This window comes from Aedes aegypti, chromosome 1, assembly GCF_002204515.2.
Source record: "Aedes aegypti strain LVP_AGWG chromosome 1, AaegL5.0 Primary Assembly, whole genome shotgun sequence".
In the NCBI taxonomy this organism is placed as follows: Eukaryota; Metazoa; Arthropoda; class Insecta; order Diptera; family Culicidae; genus Aedes; species Aedes aegypti.
The window spans coordinates 119087319-119112777 of record NC_035107.1 but is presented as its reverse complement, the minus strand read 5'-3'; the positions used below and the strand labels follow the sequence as shown (position 1 = coordinate 119112777).

Here is a 25459-nt window from a genome sequence, read left to right as displayed (position 1 = left end):
ATTATTTCTGATGCAAGCCATAGAAGAATCCATAAAAATAATCCTGGTGCAATTCCTCACGGTTTCCCCGAAGGCAAACCTTCAAATAATACCTTCGAGAAGTTCATGAAGGTATCGTGAAGGTAGCTAAAGCTGGAAGGATACGCTGGGCAGGGCAGTTGCAAGAATGCCGGACAACAACCCTGTAAAGATGGTGTTCGCTACGAATCCGGACGGAACAAGAAGGCGTGGAGCGCAGCGAGCTAGGTGGATTGACCAGGTGCACCAGGACCTGGAGAGCGTGGGTCGCAGTCGAGGATGGAAAGAAGCGGCCATGAACCGAGTATTCAAGATAATTGAAATAATTATAGAATTAATGTTGTAGTAATTTCAATATTCAATAGTTATTAGTAAAGAGAAGAAGTTCTGAAACAATCTTCGTAATAATTCTTCAAAAATAGTGGATTTTTAAAAGACTCCTAAGAAGTTGACCGATTTAGAGAATTTTTCCTATGGTGACATAGGGGAGTCCGGAGAAAACTAGTTTTCTAGCTCCAGCGTTTTCAATTCTAACATCTTATCAAAGTAGTTTATGGAACACTTTTAAATTATTAGACAATGCGTAATTTGGTGAGCGCATGACGGCTCACCATAGTAGCATGTCCGAAAGAACTTGTAACTATTGAGAACCAGAGCTACAGGTCCAAAGACCAGATAAAGGTGGATGGTTGTGATGGCTATGACCATGGTCATCATGTAAATAACAAACGGACAATGCTGTATCGTGTCAGCACCGAGGAGGCATCCCCTCTAGCACGATGTAGGTAGCGCAACCCAGGCTAGGTGGCCTATCGAAGACTCGTCACCAATCAAGAAAGGCAAAAGTAGAGCAAACGGATTGATTTTACAGCAAAAGACCCGACAACGAATAAAGAACAACGATTGGAAACTTGGATCTTGGAACGTGAGAACTTTGAATGAACCCGCGCGTGTTGGGCTCCTGGCTCGTGAACTGCGGAATGTCGGCGTGAACGTGGCAGCTATCCAGGAAATACGCTGTACCGGAGAAATACGCTGAACCGGAGAACGTGAATTCCGAGCGGTGGACGCCATCGCCAACACTTTCATTCAAGTACCACATCTACTACAGCGGAGGCGACAGAGCAGAACGTGGAGTTGGCTTCATAGTGATTGGGAAGGAGATGAAGCGAATTAATCTGTGGAAACCGGTAAGCGACTGAATCTGTGTGTTGAGAATGAAGAGCAAGTTCTTCAACTACAGCCTGATAAGCATATATGCGCCAACGAACGATAAACCCGATGACATGAAGGAGTTTTATGAGAATTGACTGATGGGGTAGCTGCACAGTACCCCCAGCAAGTAGACGAGCAGTTGGGAAGAATCAACGTTGCTGGAGATGTCGACAGCCTGTGGGACCCTATCCACAAAGCTGTGACAACAACGGCGCGGGAAGTGATTGGCACTGATCAACGACGAAGACGAAACGACTGGTTCAACGAGGAGTGCCAGAGAGTGACAGACATGAAGAATGTCGCCAGAAGCCGTATGCTTATGGCCGTTACCCGACAGAACTGAGAGCGGTACAACGCAGCGAGAGCCGAAGAAAAGCAGCATGATGAAAGTGTGGTAGCTAAAGCTCAAAAAAGCATGAACCGGAATGATATGCGAAGATTCTATGCAACGGTCAATGGTGCGCGGCACAATACCGTACCAATGCCCGCCATGTGCAATGATCGAGAAGGGAATTTGCTGACCGATAAAACGGCGGTGGCTGCCATGTGGAAGGAGCACTTTCAGCAATTGTTGAACGGTGAAAATGGAAATGTAGCGAGGAACAGAATGATTATTGATGATGACGATCAAGCTGTTGACCCACCGACCATAGGAGAGGTTAAAAAAGCTATCAGTGAGCTGAAGAACTATAAGGCTGATGTGAAGGACGAGATCCCGGTCGAGCTTCTCAAGCACGGAAGTGAGCAGCTTAATCAGTCTATTCACCGAGTACTTCTGATGGTATGGGAGGACGAAGAATTGCCCACCGGTTGGTTGGATGGCCACATACGCCCAATCTACAAGGAAGCCCACAGACTGGAGTGTGCCAATCACAGAGGAATTACCCTGCTGAATTCGGCGTACAACATTCTGTCGCGCATCCTGTTTAACAGACTGAGACCGCTAGAGGAGTCCGTTTTCAGCGAACACCAAGCTGGTTTTCGTGAGGGCCGTTCGACAACGGACCTGATGTTTAGCTTGCGAATGATCCTATATAAATTCCGGGAGTATAACTTGCAGACTCACCATCTGTTTATTGATTTAAAGGTGGCGCACGACTCAGTGAAAAGAAATGAGCTGTCTAAACATGGTTTTCAGGCGAAACTAATTAGGCTGATACGTGCTACGCTGGATGGTTTGAAATCAAGTGTTCGGATCGCAGACGAGGTGTCAACCTCGTTCGTGACGTTAGACGGGTTGAAGCAGGGAGGCGCACTTTCAAATTAACTGTTCAACATTGCACTCGAGGGTGCTATTTGGAGATCTTTCGTGCAGAGAAATGACACTATTATCACAAAGTCGCACATGCTCCTTGGCTTTGTGGACGATATAGACCTAATTGAAATCGATCACAGGTCAGTGGAAGAAGCCTTCGTGCCTCTGAAGAGGGAGACCGCGAGGATAGGCCAAAACGAAGTACATGGTTGCAGGTTGAGCTAGAGTCAGGCTTGGTGGTGTAGGTGCTGAGGTAGTGTTTGATGGGGATGTGTTTGAAGTTGTTAAAGGATTTGTTTACCTTGGAACACTTGTGACATGTGAAACGAAGGCTCTCTACGGGCACGAAGCGTGGACGTTGAAAGAGGCAGACTGGAAAGCTTTCGGTATTTTCGAGCGTAAAGTGCTGCGGACAATATTCGGTGGGAAACTCGAAAATGGTGTGTGGCGCAGACGCATGAATCACTAGTTGTATCAAGTGTACAAAGATGCGAATATTATCAAGCGTGTAAAAAACGACAGACTTCAGTTGGCTGGTCACTTAGTGCGAATGTCAGATAAAAGAATTGCGAAAATAATATTCAGCGGGGAACCAGGTAGAGGCCGGCGGCTTCGAAGAAGAACACGAGTACGCTGGCTGTACGCAGTGGAAAAGGAACTGGCGACCCTAAACGTTCGGGGCAACTGGAAAAGTTTCGCCCAAGACCGACGAAGATGGAGCTCTACAATACGCCCGGCAATGGCGTGACGCTACGCTGTAGCCATCAAGGTATCAAGGTTGGTAATTTGGTGAGTGAAGGAACTTGCTATCTCTTTCAGTTTGAGAGTTATTGCTGTTTTTCTTGCAAAAAATGCCTACTTTGACTGTGAATATCGCAGTAAATATAAAACTATCCTTTACGACGTGTTCGTGTGACGAAAAAGTTCGTGGAAGTTTTCGTTAAATTCGGTAAAACGGGAGAGTACCGTAATTTCGGGTGAAATTGATCATTTTTCACGGTTATTCTAGTCTATTTTCTATAATGTTAACAATTTCAAACAACTAAATGCAGGAAAACAAGTACGAAGGTGAGCCTCATCGACGTGTGTACCGAAATCTTCTAACAAATGTAATTTTAGTGTTAACAAATACCTCTAAAATAAAAAATCAGAGGAACTCATTTCGGGGTGAAATTGATCACTTGTTAATGCCATTATTGTTAGTTTCCAAAACAACTCTATATGATAAATTTGAGCTCCCTGAATCCGAATATAAATATATAAATAACGAATAGTTAAATTTCAAGAATTACGCGGAAAACGCCTAAATGTATGCAATTTCTATAGGAATTCAATGATATCTAACAGAAATTCAATTATTTCAACCATATGTGCAAATTGGTACGAGTTTTGGTGATGAAATCTTTTTTGGGGATATATCTCAAGCATTCTCACAAACTTTCAGGTTTATACCATGTTCAAATCCTTGCTTATAAATAGAAGTTCATAGGTGTTTGTCAATACTGCACCGTGCATGATTTTGAAATTTTACGTTATTTTCATTGTAATAAACATTCTTTAACGCAAAAAACTTCACAACACACAATTCGACAATAGTTACGACAAGCAACGTTCATTTACTGCAACTTACATTGATATTTGTGCTCCATTACGTATAAATAAAATCGTGTGATACGATGATCAATTTCACCCTTCTGATCAATTTCACCCGATTTTACGGTACTAATATGTCATTTTGTATGGGAGGTTACATTGACATTTTTCAACAGCCTACTTGATGGCAAGACGAAGTTTGCCGGGACCACTAGTACAAAATATATTTGTATATTACATAAAAACATTTCAGATGTGTCATTTTTGTTCCTTTAAAATAAATGCCTAAAAAACAAGAATTTTTATCAGACAAACTTGAATAACTTTTGAACTAAAAAATATCAATAATATTTTTGCATGAACATTTATGTTTCATGCATAGACTACTTTGACACCATAGAAAAAAATACCTCTAAATCGATCAATTTAAGAGCTACAAACATACTATTTTTTAACAAAGTTTCTTATGATTTCTACTAATAAGAGTGTTAGTTATACCATTTCCCTAAAAATGTGGAGCATCCTAATTTCCTATAACACCAAAGGGGTAACTAATACAAACAACTTTGTACAAGACCATTTTCTTCTAATGTTTCATTCAAAAGCTTAAAATGCAATTTTCCGCGTAAAACTGCTTACTGGACCAATGTGCCAACCCTAAAAAACTGAAAACTGATTATACTTCAAGAAATTTTTGTTCATTTCTTTGGGACATATTTGAAAAAAAAACATAATTGGAATCTCAGTAATTTGCAGAATTCACGTAAAACATGGAACTAAATGGATTATTAGGGGAATTTGGGGAATTCGCGTTCGGATAAAAGTAGCACAACCATTTCTTTGACATATTTTTGGACTTAAATTTAAGTAAAGCGCCGGTTTTATTTATTTAGACGAAGTTTGGATATTATATTCCACGATTCAGCAGCAAGGCCTTATAAATTCAAATATTGAATAACCTTTTAAATTACCCTTCGCCCACTGTGCCAACTATGTGATACTGTCCCACCGACAAATCTCTACTGCTCTGTATCACGAAACATATGCTATAGTGCTAATGCACGATGGATCCAGATTCAATGGCATTGAATTCATTGAGATATCTCGTCAACCGGTTTCCGGCCGTCTACCATTTGACATTCAACATCATATGATATTGATAGCACTCCTTTAAACCGTTATACCTACTCACACCTGATAAACAACATTCGATGCCATAAGTGATTATTGCCTCGTTAGAACTCAAGAACGATACTAATCATATCGATTTCAATGTTAACTCCTTTCATACCATTTGCTTTCAATGGAAATAGTCGTCATCGAGAGTAAAATTAACGGTATACACTCGAGTGCAAGGTGCACCATAAATTCTGCTCAGCCTTGTGATTGGGTGCCTTAAGCGCCTTTGAGTATGCAATTATGGCACACATAATGCTTCTTATGATTTCGAATGCAGAATGGCAAACGCAGCTGTATAGGATCGGGTAAATGACCGGTTCAAGATTAATTTGCGACTAACCTTAAGATCAGGGACGAAGTATGCACTTGATTAGATCCTAAGCGCATTACACGATCATTGCACCGTTCGTGTGTAATTGGTTGTATGCTTTGATATGCAAGCACTATACACTCCAACTTGCATTTCGATTTCCATATTGAACCGAAATGTCGAAGACGCGAAAGAAACATGATGAACCATATGATTTTTGTTTTTCTGGTTTTTGAAAATCGAAAAGCGACATAAAAACAAAACCGTTTTGTCTGAATCTCCGAACATGGCTGATATTCCGAACAGTGGCGAAAGGTCAAAACTACAATTCTCAATACTTTTCAATGTGGAGGGCATGTGTCTTGAACAAGTACCTAATTATACCTTGTTGATTATAAAAAGGTTTTTCCAAATCTGAAAACGGATTCTTTTGTGGCACAAACACCCATACATGTAGAGTAGAAGCACCGGTTTTACCCAGCCTCAGAGAAAATATGTTTTTAAAATACCCTCAAATGGGATATATTGCACCACTTTTCAACTTCAAAGCTCTATAGAGTACAATTCAAAAGATTTGAATGTATTATATGCTATTGGGTGTCCTAATCACAATATGGAGCATATTTCATCGACATTTTTTTTCCTTGTGTTGAAAGGGGCGATAGATGTGCATTAGAGTGATGCAAATTTTGAAATTTTGACCCCCCTATGCTTAAACGATTATGATGAATAGCATCCTCCCAAAGTTTGACATGATTCGGAAGAAATTTGACTGTTTGCACAAGTTTATATGGAGATTACTATGAAAAACTCCAACCTTTTGTGTTCAGTTTTTTTTTCTCTTCGTCATAATGTTTTATGGAAAAGTGGACAAATTCTTCTCAAGTGAATTCCTTCCAGCTACTACTTTGCCGAAGATCACATTTTGATTGGACGTAAGTATAAATTGTTATTCATCGTCATAAAGTAGGTTTGCATGTTAGCCTGCTTCACCAACTGTTCGGCAGCCAACAGTAGTCTGCCCATAACTGCATATTTGTAACATTCGACAAAAGTAGGCATTGAGTGAATTGAATACCAAGCGTGCATTTTTTGGCAGTATGGGAGCAAACTAAAATTTCTAAAAATTACCAGGAACTCAAAGGTGCTTATTTGAGGCTGATATTTTGTACAACTCATATCGCAAACTAGGTGAATAGTCAGAAAATATTTCTGATAGAAATTTCATTGATATTACATTACGAGGCTCATTTATAATCTCAATGTGACTGTTATGCAATTATAATTACTAATGTGACAAAACAACTTGGTATTTTTTTCGAATTTTCTAGAACAATCTCACAGATTTCAGTAAGTTGATCGAAAGTATTTATCATTTGATGACTCTCCATGGTATTAACTCCAATTTGTCAAAAATGTCGAATGTGACTGTTATGCAGTTATGGGCAGTAGTGCTCTTGGCAAAAAAAAGATCGAAATAATTCAGTCTACTATGTTCTATAGCCAAAACGCAGTGTTGCTCTGAAAGTAACAAGTTATTCTTAGGTCCCATCAAAATATAGTCTTTGGTAAAGTTTTAGGTTGAGAAAAATTCACATGAGAAGTGTTTGATCACTTTTCCCTAGATTACTATGACGAGCAGTTTGTGGACTAAACACAAAAAGTATGCCTTTTCCATAATAATTTCCATTTAAACTTCAAATGGCGTGTGCACAACCATTTTTTTCGAAATCACTTCAAAATTTGGGAGAATGATATTCATCATAATTATCGTTTATGCATAGGGGAGCAAAAACTTCAAAATTTGCATCGATCTAAAATGCATATTACAAACCACCCAGAATATGGAGTAACTTGCAACAAACAGTTCTATTTAACGCAAGATCGGTCGCTTGCGTGTACTGAATACACACACCTTTCGAAAAGCTCGCTTTTCATACACAGTTCAAGCGAGGCAGCATTTTGGATGGTTAAATGCGCGACCGCTCTTGAGTTAAAGTTAACTTTCTTGATTTTCTCAAATACACTAATATTGTTATCATATAATGAAATTATAGAATAGGTACATGAAAATACTTCAAAAAATAAGCACAGCTGTTTATTAGTACAATTGGTTTTGCTCGAATTTTGACTATTGGAATAAAAAACAAAATCATTGTACACGGTTATTTGTTATAATTCTTGCTAGCTTGGATTGAAGTTTCCAAGCTTGTAAACATTCATTTATAATATTGCATACAACTTCCTATAGAAACCCATTGATTTTTCTATTTGGTCATGCTTCATATACTTGATTTGTTGCCCAAACTGGAATCGCAACACCACATCTCATATATCTACGCTGTTCAGTCAAATTCACCTCTATTGGTCATCTCACATAGCTGTCATTCAAATTTAATCAATGGAAAACCTTTATAATAACTTAAATGCAGTTTTCTAAATTATCTAAAAAATAATAGATAGAAGCCATAAAATTTATTATAGAAATTATAAGATTCAAATTTTTTCAATGTTCTGTATTACAAGTGTAATAAATGCAAATGCAAAAGTTTTTGCGTAACGTTGTTAAAAAATGTTCAAATATGCTTTATAAGTTTATGACAATGCAGAAAAAATTGAGAATTTGTGATTAAAAAGGCTGTTGCAAGTTATCCCGCACAATGTGTAAGCCTGTGTTTATACGATAAAATGAAAACCACGTAAAAGGTGCCGATGCCAATAGTGGATTATTTAAGCATAAAAAATCATAACATAAGAACGAAAAGATCTAAAAGAGATTTTTGGAGTCAATCGCTTGACCCACTACTCGTGTTCCAGTAGTAGCCGTTCGATAATGATGCAAGAAATTTCAAACCAAATATTTGATTTTAACGTAGGTTCAACATTTACCCCTTGGAGCAGCCAATAAAATCTTTCGGATGAAGCACAAAGATCATCTCTGGAACTTTTCTGCATTTTTATACATCTTATGTAGAATATGTCGTCTTATGCATTATAGAGATAATGTTTCAAATTCAATATGGCTGCCAAATAATTTTATTTTCGCAAATGAAGCCACTATATTTTTCTCTAAAACCATGTTTTTGTGAAAATGTTGTTGAACAAATTTTCGAGTTATGGCAGTTTGTGTGAGGCAAGAATTGTCAAAAATCGAGGGGTCCTCAGAAACTGTTTTTATTAACCGAGGGGTTCATCAATTTTACTAACCAAATGCAGTTTCTTTACCTACTCGACAGGAGCTTCCGAATGAGCATAAATTTTAACATTTTGAAAGACCAAGTGCAAATAGTGGGCCGGTCTCAGTGAGAATGCTATTTGAAGGAAGCACAACACTAGACAACGGACTAGCATGCAACGCCCACAGTCGGAAAACATTTCTCACGAAAAGTTTACCGGGCTAAGGCGGGAATCGAACCCACACTCCTTAGCACGATGCGGCTAAATGCCTGATGATACTAACCACACGGCTACGAAGCCCACAATGATGATTATGATTTTTCTGCTGAGTTATAGTCGCATTAAGATCAAGTGTCCCCAGTCTCCCATATAAACAAAAATCGACCCATTTGAGTTTTGACAGTCGAGTAGTATTTCAGCCCATACAGGTTCATTTGATTAGGTTCTACCAAGTTTGGAGCCCAACGATTATTTGTGGTTGTCCAATACCTTACCAAAAACTTCTTTGGGTACAGGATTAAAAATTTACAAAACGCAACAATGATCTCTAAGAACTTTGTTGAAAACATTTATTCCCATACAGGCTCATGGAACTGTGTCCATGTATATTTTTTGGCTCAATGAGGTTTTAAGGTTATTTAAGAACTCACTTGAGTAAAGGCCTTCAGATCTACGAGTGGAATCAGTGTTTTTCGATGGATTTTAAAGAAGATGTATAGTATGGCTAATTGTATTTACATTTTACATTGTATAACCCGGGTCATTTAATTATGTATAGAATGTATTGAGTGCATCAACCCTTTAAGATTATCCAAGAACTCTTTTATGTATATGCCGAGCATAATCAGACATCGGAACAAATATTTTTTTGAGATTTACTCATATTTTATTTATAAGTAACTCTCAACAAGTATAAAATTCCAAGAAACACAAAAGAACACTCACCTTTTTGTTCTTCGTGAACCGTTGATAGCACGTGGCCGCCGTAGTTGTCGTCGTTATCAGTGTCGAGGCCACAATTCCGCTGGTGTTCATGTTTTCATCCATCTTCATCGCTGCACTACTGGCTGCTGCCAGCAAATCCGAATTGAACAGTTTATTCAACTCTTCCATTCTCGTTGAATGCTCTCTGACAATTTCTTTTTATTCTATACTGAAATACTACTTATCAATTATATATCACTTGAACATCACCATTATTGTCAGCAATCACTCATTTACGCAGGCTCAAGCTGCAAGGCATCTCCAGGGATTTAAGTGCAACCACTGAAACGAACTTGACCGCATTAGTTATCATGTTTTGCTTCCTTCTCTATAAAATTCGAATTTTGCCATTTAATTGATGTAAGCCGATTTATTGTCATTACAAATGAATTACACACGAACAACTCGCACTAGACTCTAGACCAACAGTTCCATCATTTCCGATGACAAGCACTTGTGACGCGTCGAGCGAAGCACTTTGCCGCTCGTGTCCGTTTTGAGGATCCAAGTTAAAGGGTTTACGATAAGTACCTAAATTGGCGAATCAGTATACCTATCGGTGATGACGACGAGCCAAAGTGCAACTTTCCACAAACATATTCTTCCCAAGTCTGGCTGGCAGTGCACTCATGTTACTCCTTTCAAGACTGTTGTGATTGGAGCAGGGTGCATAGCTTCAACTCCATCGTGCAACTATAGATTCAGAGATAGGCCAGGGCCGGACTGGAGGAAAAATTGTTACATTATTTAAGACTAGAATATATTGGTTGTTGCACTTCTTGGTCGAAATGCAAAATCATCCATCTCCCAATAACCTACTTACTTACTTACCAATAACTCTCAAGGTAAATGGATCGGAAGTACAGTCGTTGGTTTTATAATGAACTTTCATGATGCTATAGCTATAGCTGAACAACCAATGTTGCAAATAGGCTAAATATTTCGAAATCGGATTGAACAAAATTCCAATAGTAAATTGATTGTTAATTAACAGTTTGATGAGTATGAAATAGAATTCTATTGCATAGTATTTATCAAATTCGATTTATCGCAAGTTCATCAAAATCAATGGAACTCACGAGCTTTCATGGAAAGATAGGGTTAAAATACTATGCAAAATTTGAAACAATAATCTTTAAACTCAATTGGAAGAAACATACATTTCGCAATTGAAATTTTAATTCCGTTCTAAAAAAACGACGATTCTATTGAAAATTAGAAAAATCCTGGGATCCAGTATCCCCTACGAAAATGGCTGGAAAATGGTCATTCTATCAGATACTCACATTATTTTTTTTTTCAAATATTGTTTGAAAAACATTATAGATATTGCTTGTGATAAATTTCATGATTTTATTACTCACTCAGGAGTGGTATGAACATAGTTTGGCACCAAACATTATTTTCCCGGTCTCCATCAGTGTCCGACTCTGGCTGCAGCATCGATCGCGCAGCTAATGCAGTAATAGCCAGCAATTGTTTAGCATTTGCGAAAGCATGCAAGTGGCGGCAGAGGCAGTTCGAAAGAAACTTAAAACTCAATAAACAAATTGTTCACGCTAGCCATCATCGTCAGCCGTCATCGTGCACAAGTGGCACTAGGCATCTATCTGTGCATTGCGAATTCAAGTAAATTGTTCATGAAAATGTACCTTTGAGCTGAGCTTTTGCTTCTTAGCATAGGCTTGCGAGCAAGGAATGAACATCCGGTTTTCATTAGATCTGCTTGAAAAATTGAACCTATGCAATGATAATGTAAATCTGGCATGCTTTATCTGAGAGATATCAGTAATATAGTCATAGACGAAATAAAGGCTTAAAATGGGTACACCCTCTACCATTGGATTGCTCGATGTCCAAACTGAAAATATTGTTGGACTTTAACAACATAGTTTAATAAAGCATATAAAGTTTTGGCATAAAACTGTTACAAAAACTTCCCAAAGCAGAGACTACCTTCGTGTTTGCCACACGATAAAATGGTCAATTTCCGAAGAAAGCTCTCAGTTTATAAATGTGGAACTGCTCATTTGAATACTGAATTGCAAAGCAGATTCTGTTCCAGATGAAACGTAACACCAGAACTCGATAAACTTCATAGGTTTATAGCCCCTTTCAATATCGAAAAAGGAAGAGTTCACTGTATTGCAATCACGTGTTTAGTTGAGTGTTTTCAAATTATTTACAAACTAGTGGTCCCGGCAACTTCGTCTTGCCATCAAGTAGGCTGTTGAAAAACGCTTTTGATCGTCCCATATAAAATGACAGTTCCGTTCATTCTCATTTTTTTCGACTTTCCCGGTGAATATCCTGGAACTTTTATACACACAAACACGTCGGAACCCTTGACGAACAAAATGGAGAAATAATCATTCAAATCCGTTGACCCGTTCGTAAGCCATTTCGTGACATACAAACAGCATTCCATTTTTATTTATATAGAAGATAATATAAATGGATTGTGTGTGCACATCTATCGCTAAATGTCTCGATTATTAGTGCAATGTACCAAAGAGATAAAAATCAGTAGATCACGACCCGCTGATAAAACTTTCTCCGTTTAAACGTACGATCATGTCGTCGGTAAGAATACCGGCGTATTTCGTACCGGAATTGATTTAGCTAAAGAGGAGCGTTTATTTTCGCCACATGCAATAATAGCTGCTCCACAACTGCCATGACACAGCACAAAACCGAAACAAAAACCGGTCTGGTTTCACGTGAGATGAGCACAATAGTTATGCGAACAGGATGATTGGAATATAACTTGGTTCCACAAATGGTGCAGCCACCACCAATTTGTCAACATTTAATGCATTTGCCGATCGAATGATCTACAAATCCAATACATGCTTTATCCAGGCAAATTTTTTTTTTTTTTTTTTTTTTTTTTTGATAAAATGCTTTTACAGCTGTCTATTTTTCGCTTCAATGGAATAGATAGTAACATAAGTAGCAATTTACAATGGTCCGAATCGACATTTAAGCAGTAAAAATGTGTTTTCTCTGTTCTCGTCGATTTTAGACGCATGATGTCTTCAGAGAAGATGTTCCTGATTGAGTTTTGCATCTTTGAAAAAAAAACGTTGAATAGGGTGGACCTTATTTAGGATTCAGTTTTGACTCAAACTTTCTTGTTTGAGGAAATTCGCTCTTCTGCGAACTTTTAGTAAACGTTTTGTGGACAGATTTGTCAAAGACATTTTCTCCTCATTGGAGCGTAGTAAATTGATTTTGAATTTGGAAAATCAGTATTTTTGGTCCAATTTAATTGTTTTTTTTTTAGTTTTTTGTGAATGTGGCCTTCAGAATAGTTGTAGAGGAAATAATAACACCAAGAATGTAGCTTGGGAGTAGCCTTCCATATTCAATGTACACTTTCAAGAGCTCCAAATATTAAAAAGTCAATAACGACGCCAGCCACGTTCTTGCAGTAATCGGGGAAGGAAAGGAATGTTAGTTTGACATCCATTGCTACTAGAGACCGAAATCTACTCTGCATCTTCAGGTTTGTCATGGGAAGGTGTTTTGTAAGTGGGAAGGGATCATAGCTGCATGATCAGGATTCACCATGGTAAGTGATGCGTTTCATGCAACCTTATTTCAGTATTTTAAATACAACGTAAGCAGACGGTAACTCGACACTTCTGGGGTCGAACTATTCAAAGGATATTTTTTATAATGATAAAAATCAGGTTAAAGGAAAGGTACGGGGTTTTAATGTTAATGTACAAGAGCTCACCAAATTTATCATCCATCCTTGATTGGGCAGCTGTAAGCTACTTCAATCAGCATGCTCTTTTCACAAAAGCAGCACAGTGGGACGAAATCAAAAAAGTGGGAAATGTGTGTTTTTGCTGAAACTATTGGGTTTAGCGTTTTGACATGTTCAATAAAGTGTCATCATTTGTTGAGTACTTCATTTAGACACTGAAAAAAAATCACTTAAGATGATATACACCGAGAAAAAAATTAGGCTAAACTAAGACACTAAGATTTCATTACAAATTATTTCACGAAATTTATCAAAAGTCCTTCAGAATTATTTCCAAACTACGTCACACATTGCATAAAAAAATTCTTCTGTTTTAGTTTTTCTGCTTTAAATCCGCAGATTGTACAAAAATTATTTACAAAAAAGTTTTTTTTTGCCTCCGGATCTTTAGAGGAAAACCCCCGTAATACTTTTGCTTCCCACATTAGCCAAGCGATTAAGGAATCTGTGGAAAAACATTCGGCAAACTAACTGGGAAAGGGGAAAGTGATTTATTAGGAGGTCCTTCCTGGAGAAATGCCTAATAGAATTTCTAAAACATTCTCTGGCGTAATTTTTCAAGAAATTTCTTAAAGTAATTTAATAGAGATCCTTCGAGAAATTTTCTGGCAAGCTAAGAAATCCTAAAGAAACACCAGGAAAATCTATTGAATAATAACTACCATGGGAACCCCAGGACGAACTCAATGAAAACTGGTATATAAGTTGTTGGAGAAAGCACTGAAATCACGGAAATAATTCATGAAGAAATCCCCGTTAGAATTCTCAGAGGAATCTCTTAAAAGCACATGGTTGAATACATGGAAAGTTCATGGAAGAACCACAAGAGATATTTCTCGTGATCTCTTCGGAAAAATTAATGAAAGTTTTTTTTTACTGAATTAAACAAAGAAGGAATATTAATCGAAATTTGAAATTTATATATATTTATATATCATTGATGTGCAGCGATGTCAGACAAAATTTCAAACATATAAAATCTATGCAAACTACGAAACTGGTAAAGTAGTGGTTATAAATCAGTGAATATAAGTTCAATTTTCAATCGTTCAAAATGATTATTCCTCACCTTCAAATTTCAGTATACATCTCTACTACGTATTTGGCACTGAGAATCCCCTAAATTATAAATCTTTAAACATTTTATTTATATTTTGGGTTATTCTTGAGTAAAAATTGTATTTGTAATTGTAATTGTTCTTTCTTTTAGTATAATTTCAAACATTATATTCATTTCTGTTCTGTGTTATTAGACAACACCATCATCCTAATTTGGTAAAACAAATTTAAGATTTTATTAACACTTTGTTAACAACATATTACATTTAATTTGCCATAGCAGTTCAGATTTTTTACAGGTGAGTTGATTTCACCTGCTTATAAGAGAAGAAAAATAACGTATTCAATTTATTTAACCTCACTTAACCTAAACATATAACGCATTGATCGTGGCAATGGAAGATTGTAACGATTTTTGCATGAAATTATTAATGGTTTTATTTGACATTTGTTCCAATATTTCAACATTGGATATTCTATGTAACTCATTGGTACTATACCAGGGAGGAAGTTTCAGTATCATTTTCAAAATTGTATTTTGAATTCTCTGCAGAGCTTTCTTCCTGGTATTACAACAGCTAGTCCATATTGGGACAGCATACAACACGGCAGGCCTGAAAATTTGTTTAAAGATCAAAAGCTTGTTCTTTAGACAAAGTTTTGATTTTCTATTAATAAGGGGATAGAGACATTTTACATATTTGTTACATTAGGCTTGAATGCCCTCAATGTGATTTTTGAAAGTTAAATTCTTATCTAGCATGAGCCCTAGATGCTTAACTTCATCTGACCAATTAATTGGAACCCCTCTCATCGTGACAACATGTCTGCTTGGAGGTTTCAAATGAAGAGCTTTTGGTTTATGTGGGAAATATTATTAGTTGAGTTTTGGAAGCATTAGGAGAAATCTTCCATTTTTGCAAGTATGAAGAAAAAATATCCAAACTTTTTTGCAATTGACTACAGATGACACGCTGACTTCGTCCTTTGGCGTCGAGACCTGTGTCATCCGTAAACAAGGATTTTTGACAACCCTGAGGTAACTCAGGTAAGTCAGATGTGAAAATATTGTATAATATTGGTCCCAAAATGCTGCCTTGAGGAACACCAGCTCTTACAGGAAGTCTTTCAGATCTGGAGTTCTGATAATTAACCTGAAGTGTACAATTTGACAGATAACATTGAACTATTCTAGCAATGTATGTTGGAAAATTAAAGTTGTTAAATTTTACAATCAAACCTTCATGCTAAACACTGTCGAATGCTTTTTCTATGTCTAGAAGAGCAAGACCAGTAGAGTAGCCTTCAGATTTGTTGGAACGGATCAAATTTGTTACACGTAAAAGTTGATGAGTGGTCGAATGTCCATGGCGGAATCCGAACTGTTCATTGGCAAAAAATTAATTTTCGTTGATGTGGGCCATCATTCTGTTCAAATTGAACTTTTCAAAAAGTTTACTGATGGAGGAAAGCAAACTGATTGGACGATAGCTAGAAGCTTCTGCAGGATTTTTGTCTGGTTGTAAAATTGGAACAACCTTAGCATTTTTCCATTTGTCAGGAAAATATGCTAATTGAAAACAATTGTTAAATATATCAACTAAAAATGATAAGCTACTTTCTGGAACTTTCATGATGAGGATGTAGAAAATTCCATCATCGCAAGGAGCTTTCATATTTTTGATTTTTTTTTATAATAGTTCTCACTTCTTCCAAATCAGTCTCCCATGCAGTTTCGAAAACGTTCTCTTGATTGAGAATATTTTTGAAGTCCTGAGTTACTTGAATTTCAATTGGACTAGTAAGTCCTAAATTAAAATTGTGCGCGCTTTGTTTATTGAACGATTTTTTTTATAATATAGACTAAGTGAACGGAAAGCATTTCATTCCATTTAAATATACAGTAAATTATCTACCAGCTCATCCCTGGAATAACTCCTAGAGCAATCCTTGGAGAAATTCCTGAAGAAAAAGCTGGATAAATCTCTGCAGGTATCCCTGTAGAGATTTTCCTTGAGAAATCCCTAGAGGAGTCTCTGAAAAAAAAACTCCTGTAGGAATCTCTGAAGCATTATCTTAGTTAATTACTAAGGTACTCCTGAAGGCATCTCTGGAGGAATCCCTGAAGAAGCACTGTATAGAACTTGCTGGCCAATCTTTAGAAAAATCCCTGGAAAAAACAGTGTAGAGATTTTTCTGAAAGAGTAGAACACTTGATTAATACTTGGAGGAATCTGTGAAGAAATCCTCAGATAAATTTCTGGACAATCCATGAAGAGAATCTTCCTCCAGAAATTTATTTAGAGATTTTACAGCAGAAATTTTTGTAGCGATTTTCATAATAAAAAATCCTAGGATAATGTCTGATGATTCTCAAGAACATCTTGAGTAGTTTTTGAAGAACCTAGGGTAGTTTCTGAAATAAATCCTGGAGAAATCCTTGAAAATATATCTGCAAAGATTTTGCCTATCCTAGATATTTTCCTAGAGAAATCCTTGGAGAAGTCTCTGGAGGATTTTCTAGAGGAGTTTGTTAAGGAATACCAGAAGAAATTGCTTAGAAAAATAGAGACATCTCCGGAGAAATTCCGGAATACTTCTAGAGGAGTTTGTTAAGGAATACCAGAAGAAATTGCTTAGAAAAATAGAGACATCTCCGGAGAAATTCCGGAATACTTCTGGAAGAATACCTGAAACAGATTCTTATATGAATTCTTGGAGAAATTTCTGGATGAATCAAAGTAAACATTTTACTGCAAAATGTATGAAGGAATCAATAGATACACTCCTGCAAGAACTTCTTACGTAATTTCTAAAGAAATCCCTGTTGATATTTTCTAGCAAGAATCCTTGGAGGAATCCCATTGTCGTACCCCTGGAGGAACTCCTGAAGGTATTCCTGGAGCCCAACCAGAACCGTTCTAAACTGCTTAGTAGCGAACAAAACTTCTACCTGGAGAAATCTCTGGCAAAACCGCTAATTGAATCCTTGGAACCCTATTTGAACTGGTTCCAACATTTCGATTTCTGTCAAAAGTTATAATTCAACACCGATAAAATGTCTCAAATCTCACCGCTAGATGATCTTTTTGGATTGGAAATGTTCTCGCCTTTTCAGAGCATAGAGTATCTTCTTCGTACGTACCACACGATATACACATGCAAAAATGGTAAATCAGCAAAGGAAGCTCTCAGTAAATAACTAATAGAAGTTTTCATAAGAACACTAAGCAGAAGCAGGGCAGGGCAAAGACGGAACGCCAGAAACAAAAAGAAGAATTTTATGTTTCATTTTTGGTATGGCGTCTATTTAGATCTGAATTAAAAATCATGACTTTTGAGCTGTCGCGTGATGGAACTATATGATGGTCTGAAAATGTCCACATCACACCTTACCGGAGCCGGTTCCGAAATATTCCGACCAAATCCAGCTCTTGTAAATCGGAATGAAAAACCATGGAATTTGTACCGTCGTACCATACATACAGGTTCCACGTGCTCTTGAGCCCTTACGCCCAGAATGGCTATACTACTCAACTCACCAAAATGTTCAGAGTTACTTTCTGGCTTCCATACCTTTCATATAAAGCTAAATGAATGAAAATCGGCCCGAAAAATGATTTTCGAGAGCGTTTGAAAGTCATGGGTATTTTTTTACCCTTATGGGAAGAATGCACTTCAACAGAAAAGTAATCGTCTATCTTGAAGCGTGGGAAATTTCTTGCAAGAAAAGCATTTTTCTTTGATCGCAGTACGCAGTTGAAAAGAAATGTCAATTCAAATAGATCTCACTGCAGAAAATTTCTTGACCATTTCTTGTGCAGAAATTTTTACTTTTCTTGAGCGGAACAGCCTACTTAGCTTGAATGCATAATATGTATCGAAATCCGGGGTATCATTGATCAGCGGGGTAACATAGTAGAAGCATTAGCCTAAGAATGCTAATGTCGCTACTGTTCGTATTACCAACATCTAGTTTGCCACGCGCTGACAGCTTGAGTACCGGTCCTCAAAGTGTCAAATAAATTTTAAAACCATCCACTACAACATGGCATCGATCAAACAATGAAAAGATACAGTTAAAGGTGATAATAAACTAATTCAGTTTGTGAGAACACCGCCATTAGCGTTCTACTACTAATATTTCTATTGGTAACATTGATCGGAATGGCTCATCTCGTAATCTCGTATCATCATTTATTGATGAAATATTGCCAAAGCATGAATTGCACTTCTCCTTCTTATATTCATGAGCTAATGAATTTTAAGATGTTTGCGAAAATTGCATTTACTTCACGCGTAAACACCTTTTTGAATCAACTATTTCAATGGTTAAGAATGACACTACCGAAGATTCATGTCTCACATAAGTTGTACAAGCAATATGAGCAAGGAAAATTCTTACTAAAAATGGCATCACCAAAAACGATTCCGTTGTCAAAACTTTCAAAAGAATGTTCAATTAGGCAACATTAACGAATGTAGAATTTCCTTAAGAAATTGCCTACCTTTAGGCGTGTTCCGCGGTTCGAGGTGTTTTTAATTTTAGAATAACTCAAAAAGTAAATGACTTGTAAGAGTTTGGTCATCATATTCGGCTTCAGAAGCCATGAATTAAGTAAGTAATGACATTTTTAATATTACCGAACGTTGTTTACATAAGTGATCAATGTTACCCCATATCAGCTAAATCAAAAATATTTCAAGAAACAAAATACAGCATATGGTCCCGAGCTATTGGTGGCAGTACTTGTTTTAAAAATATAAAACTTGCAACATTTGCATTTTTGAATGAAATATTTAAGAAATATCCTAAAAAACTGATCAATGTTACCCCGGATTACAGTCTTTCTCTTAATGCATTAGGAAGATTAGGTTCACCAAGAAGCGATTTTTTCTCGTAAAATTTCAATTCGCATGTAAATATTTTGAACTGATATATGTAATATGTTCTTACCAAAAATGTGAATAAGAGTCTAATTTAGTTTTACTAAAATATGAATGCTATCCAACACAACACCTAGGTTTAAGAAATTATTGTTACTATTAAAATCATACTAATGAAAGAATCAAAAAGAAGTGCAGAATTTGCAAAAAAATTAAAAGAAACGTTTTTTAGAATTAAGAAATTATACCTTTGAAAACAGGATCTTGCAGAAAATTTTTAAAAGCTTGTGAAGTTGATTTAAGAATTAAAAAAGGAAAACAAAATTTTATTAACTAATTGCAAAAAAGGCAAAAAATACTGTCCAATTTGAAAGCGCGCACAATTTTAATGTAGGTCTCACTAGGTCAATGAATAATCAAGTTGTTCAGGATTTAAAATCCTCAATCAAGAGAACGTTTTCGATAAATCTTGGTGGATTTGGAAGAAGCGAGAATTTTTACTAAAAATCGAAAATATCTAAACCCCTGGTCTACATCTTTTATTTTTGTATCATCAATTTGGAGCAGAATTGCAACCCACCATACTCAGCATGGTTTTACTGAATATCCGTGCCTTTACCGCCTCAACTGTGTGTGTAGGGTGTGCAGATCAAATAATTATAGACGTGGGTAAAAATTTGAATTTATTCGAAAATTCAAACATGAGGAACAAAAATTTCAATTAGGTATTCATAACAATATTAATGTATCATGAACCCATTTTTTAATTCACTAGGAAGCACCCATCACAAGAAGTTAACAATACAAATTTAATTTTGCCAATGTCCACGACTTTCGTTACACAAACACAATTTTGAGGGAATCGACAAGACCATTTGCGGACTACACGTTGTTTTCGCTTTTCTTTACTGCTTCGGTAGCATTCTGTGTTTAAAACCGCTTCCGAACGGGGTGGTGCGTTTAAATTTGTTTGTATAAAATATCGCCCAACCGCTGCCGGCCGGTATACGGAGCGAATGTTGTCCCCAAAAAACTATTTCATCAATAATCACACGCGCCAATTGTCCGCTGTAAGCAATTCAGCACACAGAGACACATTCAGATACCAATTGAACTCATCGAGCTCGGTCAATTAGTGTGATGGATGTATGAAATTTGCATGTGAAAACGTTAGTTTTCTCTCTCGTCGTTCAACCAGAATTCCTATATGACGAATTATTGCAGTTGCCACTATCTGCCGCGCATCCCACCATGATATACAGTGTTTGACAATAGATTTGCAACTTTTTCGATTTTCCATACAAAATGGACAAATTAGGAGGGTTGGATCTAAGTTATTAATGGACAGATTTGAATGAAATTTTCAGAGCACTTCAGAAATAAATAATATGAATTGCAACATATATTTTTCACTGCTTTTATCCTTTCGCTAGATCAAAGCCAATAGGGGAGACTGGGGAAACTTGATACTCTTTTCTTAATGTGGCTGTAACTCTGCATAGAAATCATGATATGACGAAATTTGTGCAAGGAAATATGATTTGCAAGATCATACATTACGAAATGGTTCTAAATTACGTGAAAAGTTTTCGAAATTGGAAGAATGACATATCTTATGGAGTGTTTGAAAAAGCTAGGTAACTCTTGAATACATATATTAATGTAAGGATAACTTAAATCGGGAAAATTGAATAAAAAGCTGTTCATTATCCCTATTTAATATGAAATTGGTAATTTTTAAGTAAATTTAAAATAAAGTAAAACTCTAGTAAATATTGCAAAATATCAAAACAAATCATATTTTAAGAAAAACATCTAAAATAAAGGAATTGTAATTTTTACGTTTAGTTTCACTTATTTGAATCTCGGAGTTCTGAAAATTTGAGACGATTTGTAAAAATATACGCATTGGTAGGGTAACGTGACATGCATATAGTTTGGACAGGCTTATCGTTCTATGTTCATTTCAAATCAGATGGTGAAGAACGTCACTGATCGCTATTATATACTAAAACTAAAGGGTGGTCCTTTTGGACTTAAAATTCAACAAGTGCTAACAAGGTGAAAAAAACTCATTCTGCTGATCAAGGTGGCATTAAAATCCAAGATGGCCACCATATATTTTCACTTAAATTAATGCACTTATTCTTCACTCAATTCGAAGAAACCACCAGCAATTGAAAACTTATTTCTTTGTTGTACAAAATAATATGTTTTATTGATTGTACTCGCGATATACGTCAAAATCGTAGAACATGCTTTATAAAATCGTTCATTTCATAGGGTAAATACCACTGCTCACTAAGTTTTTGCATCCTATCTTACTCAGTTTTTTTTCTCAGCTTTCTGAAGGTGACCTCAGAATTAACGAGCGGTACGCAAATTGTGAAAAAAAGATTTTTCTAACAAAATACAAAATGGCGGGCAAATTAATAATGGCCACCAATTTTTTTTTTTAGTCTCGGATGAAAGCTATATCCTTCCTCTACTATACGATGTCACCAAGTTTGCTATGTGTTCCACGGGAAATACGAGATATATCACGTGAAGAAATACCTAAGATTTATCAAAAAATGGGCTTTTTCGCAAACTGTTTAGCTAGCTGACGTACGAGGGGTCCACAAACTTGAGAATACCGAAAGTACCACCCTTTAGTTTTAGCATATACTAGCGATCAGTGACATAAAATTTGAATTCTAACGATGGGTGCCGATGCCAGCCAGGTTTCAGCGAGAATTGCTCCAACATTTCAAGAACACACATAAAATTCAATGATTGCGTTCAAAATTGGCATTCATACAATGATTAAAAGTGATGAAATATATCCAAAATTTAAGCGAAATCCATCTAAAATCTTAACATTGGTATATAATGTATACATCAAGTGATGTCCAAATAGACTTTGGTTTTTCTTTAATTTTCCAACATACATTGTTAGAATAATTCAAAGTTATTTGTCAAATCGTACACTTCGGGTTAATTATCAGAACTCCAGATCTGAAAGACTTCCAGTAAAAGCTGGTGTTCCTGAAGGCAGCATTTTGGGACCAATATCTATCTATATAAATAAAAATGGAATGATGTTTGTATGTCACGAAATGGCTTCCAAACGGGTCAACGGATTTGAATGATTATATTTCCGTTTTGTTCGTCAAGTGTTCCGACGTGTTTGTGTGTATAAAAATCCCAGGATATTTACCGGGAAAGTTGGAAAAACGAGCGTGAACGGAACTGTCATATTGTATGGGACGATTCATAGCGTTTTTGAACAGCCTACTTGATGGCAAGACGAAGTTTGCCGGAACCACTAGTTATATAATATTTTCACATATGACTTACCTGAGTTACCTCAGGGATGTCAAAAATCCTTGTTTGCGGATGACACAGGCCTCTCCGCCAAAGGACGAAGTCTGCGTGTCATCTGTAGTTGATTGCAAAAAAGTTTGGATATTTTTTCTTCATACTTGCAAAAATGGAAGATTTATCCTAATGCTTCCAAAACTCAACTAATAATATTCCCATATTTCTCTTTATTTGAAACCTTCAGGTAGACATGTTGTCACGATGAGAGGGGTTCCAATAAATTGGTCAGATAAAGTTAAGTATCTAGGGCTCATGCTAGATAAGACTTTAACTTTCAAAAATCACATTGAGGACATTCAAGCCAAATGTAATAAATATGTAAAATGTCTCTATCCCCTTATTAATAGTAAATCAAAACTTTGCTTTAAGAACAAGCATTTGATATTCAAAATTTTCAGGCCAGCAATGTTGTATGCTGTACCAACAAGGACTAGCTGTTGTAATACTAGGAAAAAAGCTCTACATAGAATTCAAAATAAAATTTTGAAAATGATTCTGAGGCTTCCTCCCTGGTATAGTACCAATGAGTTACATAGAATATCCAATGTTGAAACATTGGAACAAATGTCAAATAAAATAATAAATAATTTGAGGCAAAAATCGTTACAATCTTCTATTGCCACGATTAATGCGTTATATGTTTAGGTTAAGTTAGGTTAAGTATATTTAAAGCGATTTTTTTTTCTCTTATAAGCAGGTGAAATCAACTCACCTGTACAAAATCTGAACTGCTACGGCAAATGAAATGTAATATGTTGTTAACAAAATGTTAATAAAATCTTAGATTTGTTTTACCAAATTAGGATGATAGTGTTGTCTAATAACACAGAACACCTAGATCTAAAAAATAATGAATGTAATGTTTGGAATGATACTAATAAAAAAATGAAAAAAAAAAAATGGTAGATATAAAAATTTTCACAGTACTCACTCGGAGAAATGATCACAATAGTTCAGCTGGAGCCTTGTCAAAATACCATTTATTATATTTTAAGTTCATGATTTAGTTCGGAATGTTCTCATGGCATTGTTAAAAATCCTCTCATGACTCATGACAGAATCGTCCAACAATTTGAATTCTGTTCTGTTTTCAAAATGTTCTCTCAATTACTGCAAAGATCTTGTCCAGAATCAAGTCCGAATTCTTAGAATTTTGTTGAGCAAACTAACTCATCGTATGTAACTCAGATTCCTCCTAGATTTTAACGAATTTTGATTGCAACTCCTTGAAAATTCAAGTTTGAAAATATCACTTGATTCAGCTCTAAATTTATAGTTATTTGGTTATCGTTTATCAATTCAATATTGAAAACTTTTTCGAAACAGACTATTTTATACCACTAAAATATTCGACAACATATGTAGGATTTATAACAAGTACAAAACAGTAAAATAACTGTTAAATTTAAAATTTCATAGAAATAAATAGCTTTACAAAACTATTCATTTTTCTCGAACATTTTCTTTATTATTATTTTAAATATCAATGATAAGAAACTATACACTTTCTAATAATCCTTACACTAATTTTCAAACGTTAATAATTTTTGTCCCGCATTGAAGTCAAACATATATTTTCATTTAAAATTTCAACACAACACTTGAATAAACAATAGAAGTAATAATCAGAGTGAAACATCTCAACATCCAGAACTGGCGGTAACAAGTGCTAGCTTATGACCCTCTCAGGAAATATTGAGCTATATTTGATAAACAACTATTTTACAATAATGTTTTTGATTTGTCAATATCAATAAAGCTTATTGTGTATGTATTGGATTTGTGGAATTTTAAATAAGCATTGATTTGCCTTTTGATAGTTTTAAGGAATTTTTAGCTTCAACTATTTCTATGTTAGAAATAAATGGAAGTAGGTAATCATGAAGTCAACAAAACTTGCCGGTAAGCCCGTGAGCCAATAATTAGATGTGATGAGTCTATATAGAATTCGTTTGCATTTATAATATATTTCTCTGCGAGTACATAGTGGAGTTCAAGTTAAGGCTTAAGTGCTGTGAAAATTCCAATCACATCTGTCCGTAAATAGCTAAGATCTAGCCCATTAAATTTGACCATTTCGTGTGGAAAACCAAAAAACTTGCCAATCCATTGCCCAATACTGTAGAATGTAGATGGAAGAAAGTTCACTCTCTGCTCTGCTCTGCTCTCAAGCATTGCGTCAAATTTCGTTCTCTTTTCACTATCGGTAGGAATACGGTACGATTGCGGTAAAGACGAGTCACGCGTATATGCAGACAAACGCCTTGCCATCGGAATCAGGATCATGAATTGGTTTCGAAATAGATTTTTCATCCACTTGAGACCACCGCAATAGATGGCCGGAAAATCGTCAATGGGTTAATTCATTACACTGTATTCACAAATTTGAAAAATCAAGTATGCTTCACATTCTTCACTCATGTCACGTTTTTATATCCTGTGTGAAACTCATAGATTCACTCACAGATCACACTTCATACGCGTAAGTCCGGAGGTCACAATTTCAACCTTTGCGATGTTCACAAAAAAGTAACCTTAATTCAGCAGCCCCATTGTATGCACATAAACAGTAAACATATTTATGCCCACTAGACCCCAGTGACCGGTTCGAGCACTGTCCAAAGAGAAACTATGCCTTGGTGCA

At 36.1% G+C, this 25459-nt stretch overlaps 1 protein-coding gene across 11 annotated transcripts in view; it reads right to left on the bottom strand.

The window, feature by feature from the left end:
• LOC5578826 (progestin and adipoQ receptor family member 3) overlaps positions 1-25459 on the bottom strand; it is a 103574-nt gene extending 78115 nt beyond the window's left edge. For 2 of the 11 annotated variants that reach the window (XR_002500761.1, XM_021846226.1), the window contains exons 1-2: positions 25280-25459; positions 9693-10013 (exon numbers count right to left, since the gene is read on the bottom strand). Coding sequence is in view for 10 of the 11 variants with exons in the window: in XM_021846226.1 (XP_021701918.1) it covers positions 9693-9860 (168 nt within the window). In the remaining variant the exon portion in view is untranslated. The other 9 variants (XM_021846159.1, XM_021846164.1, XM_021846189.1 and 6 more) reach the window with 9 other exon arrangements.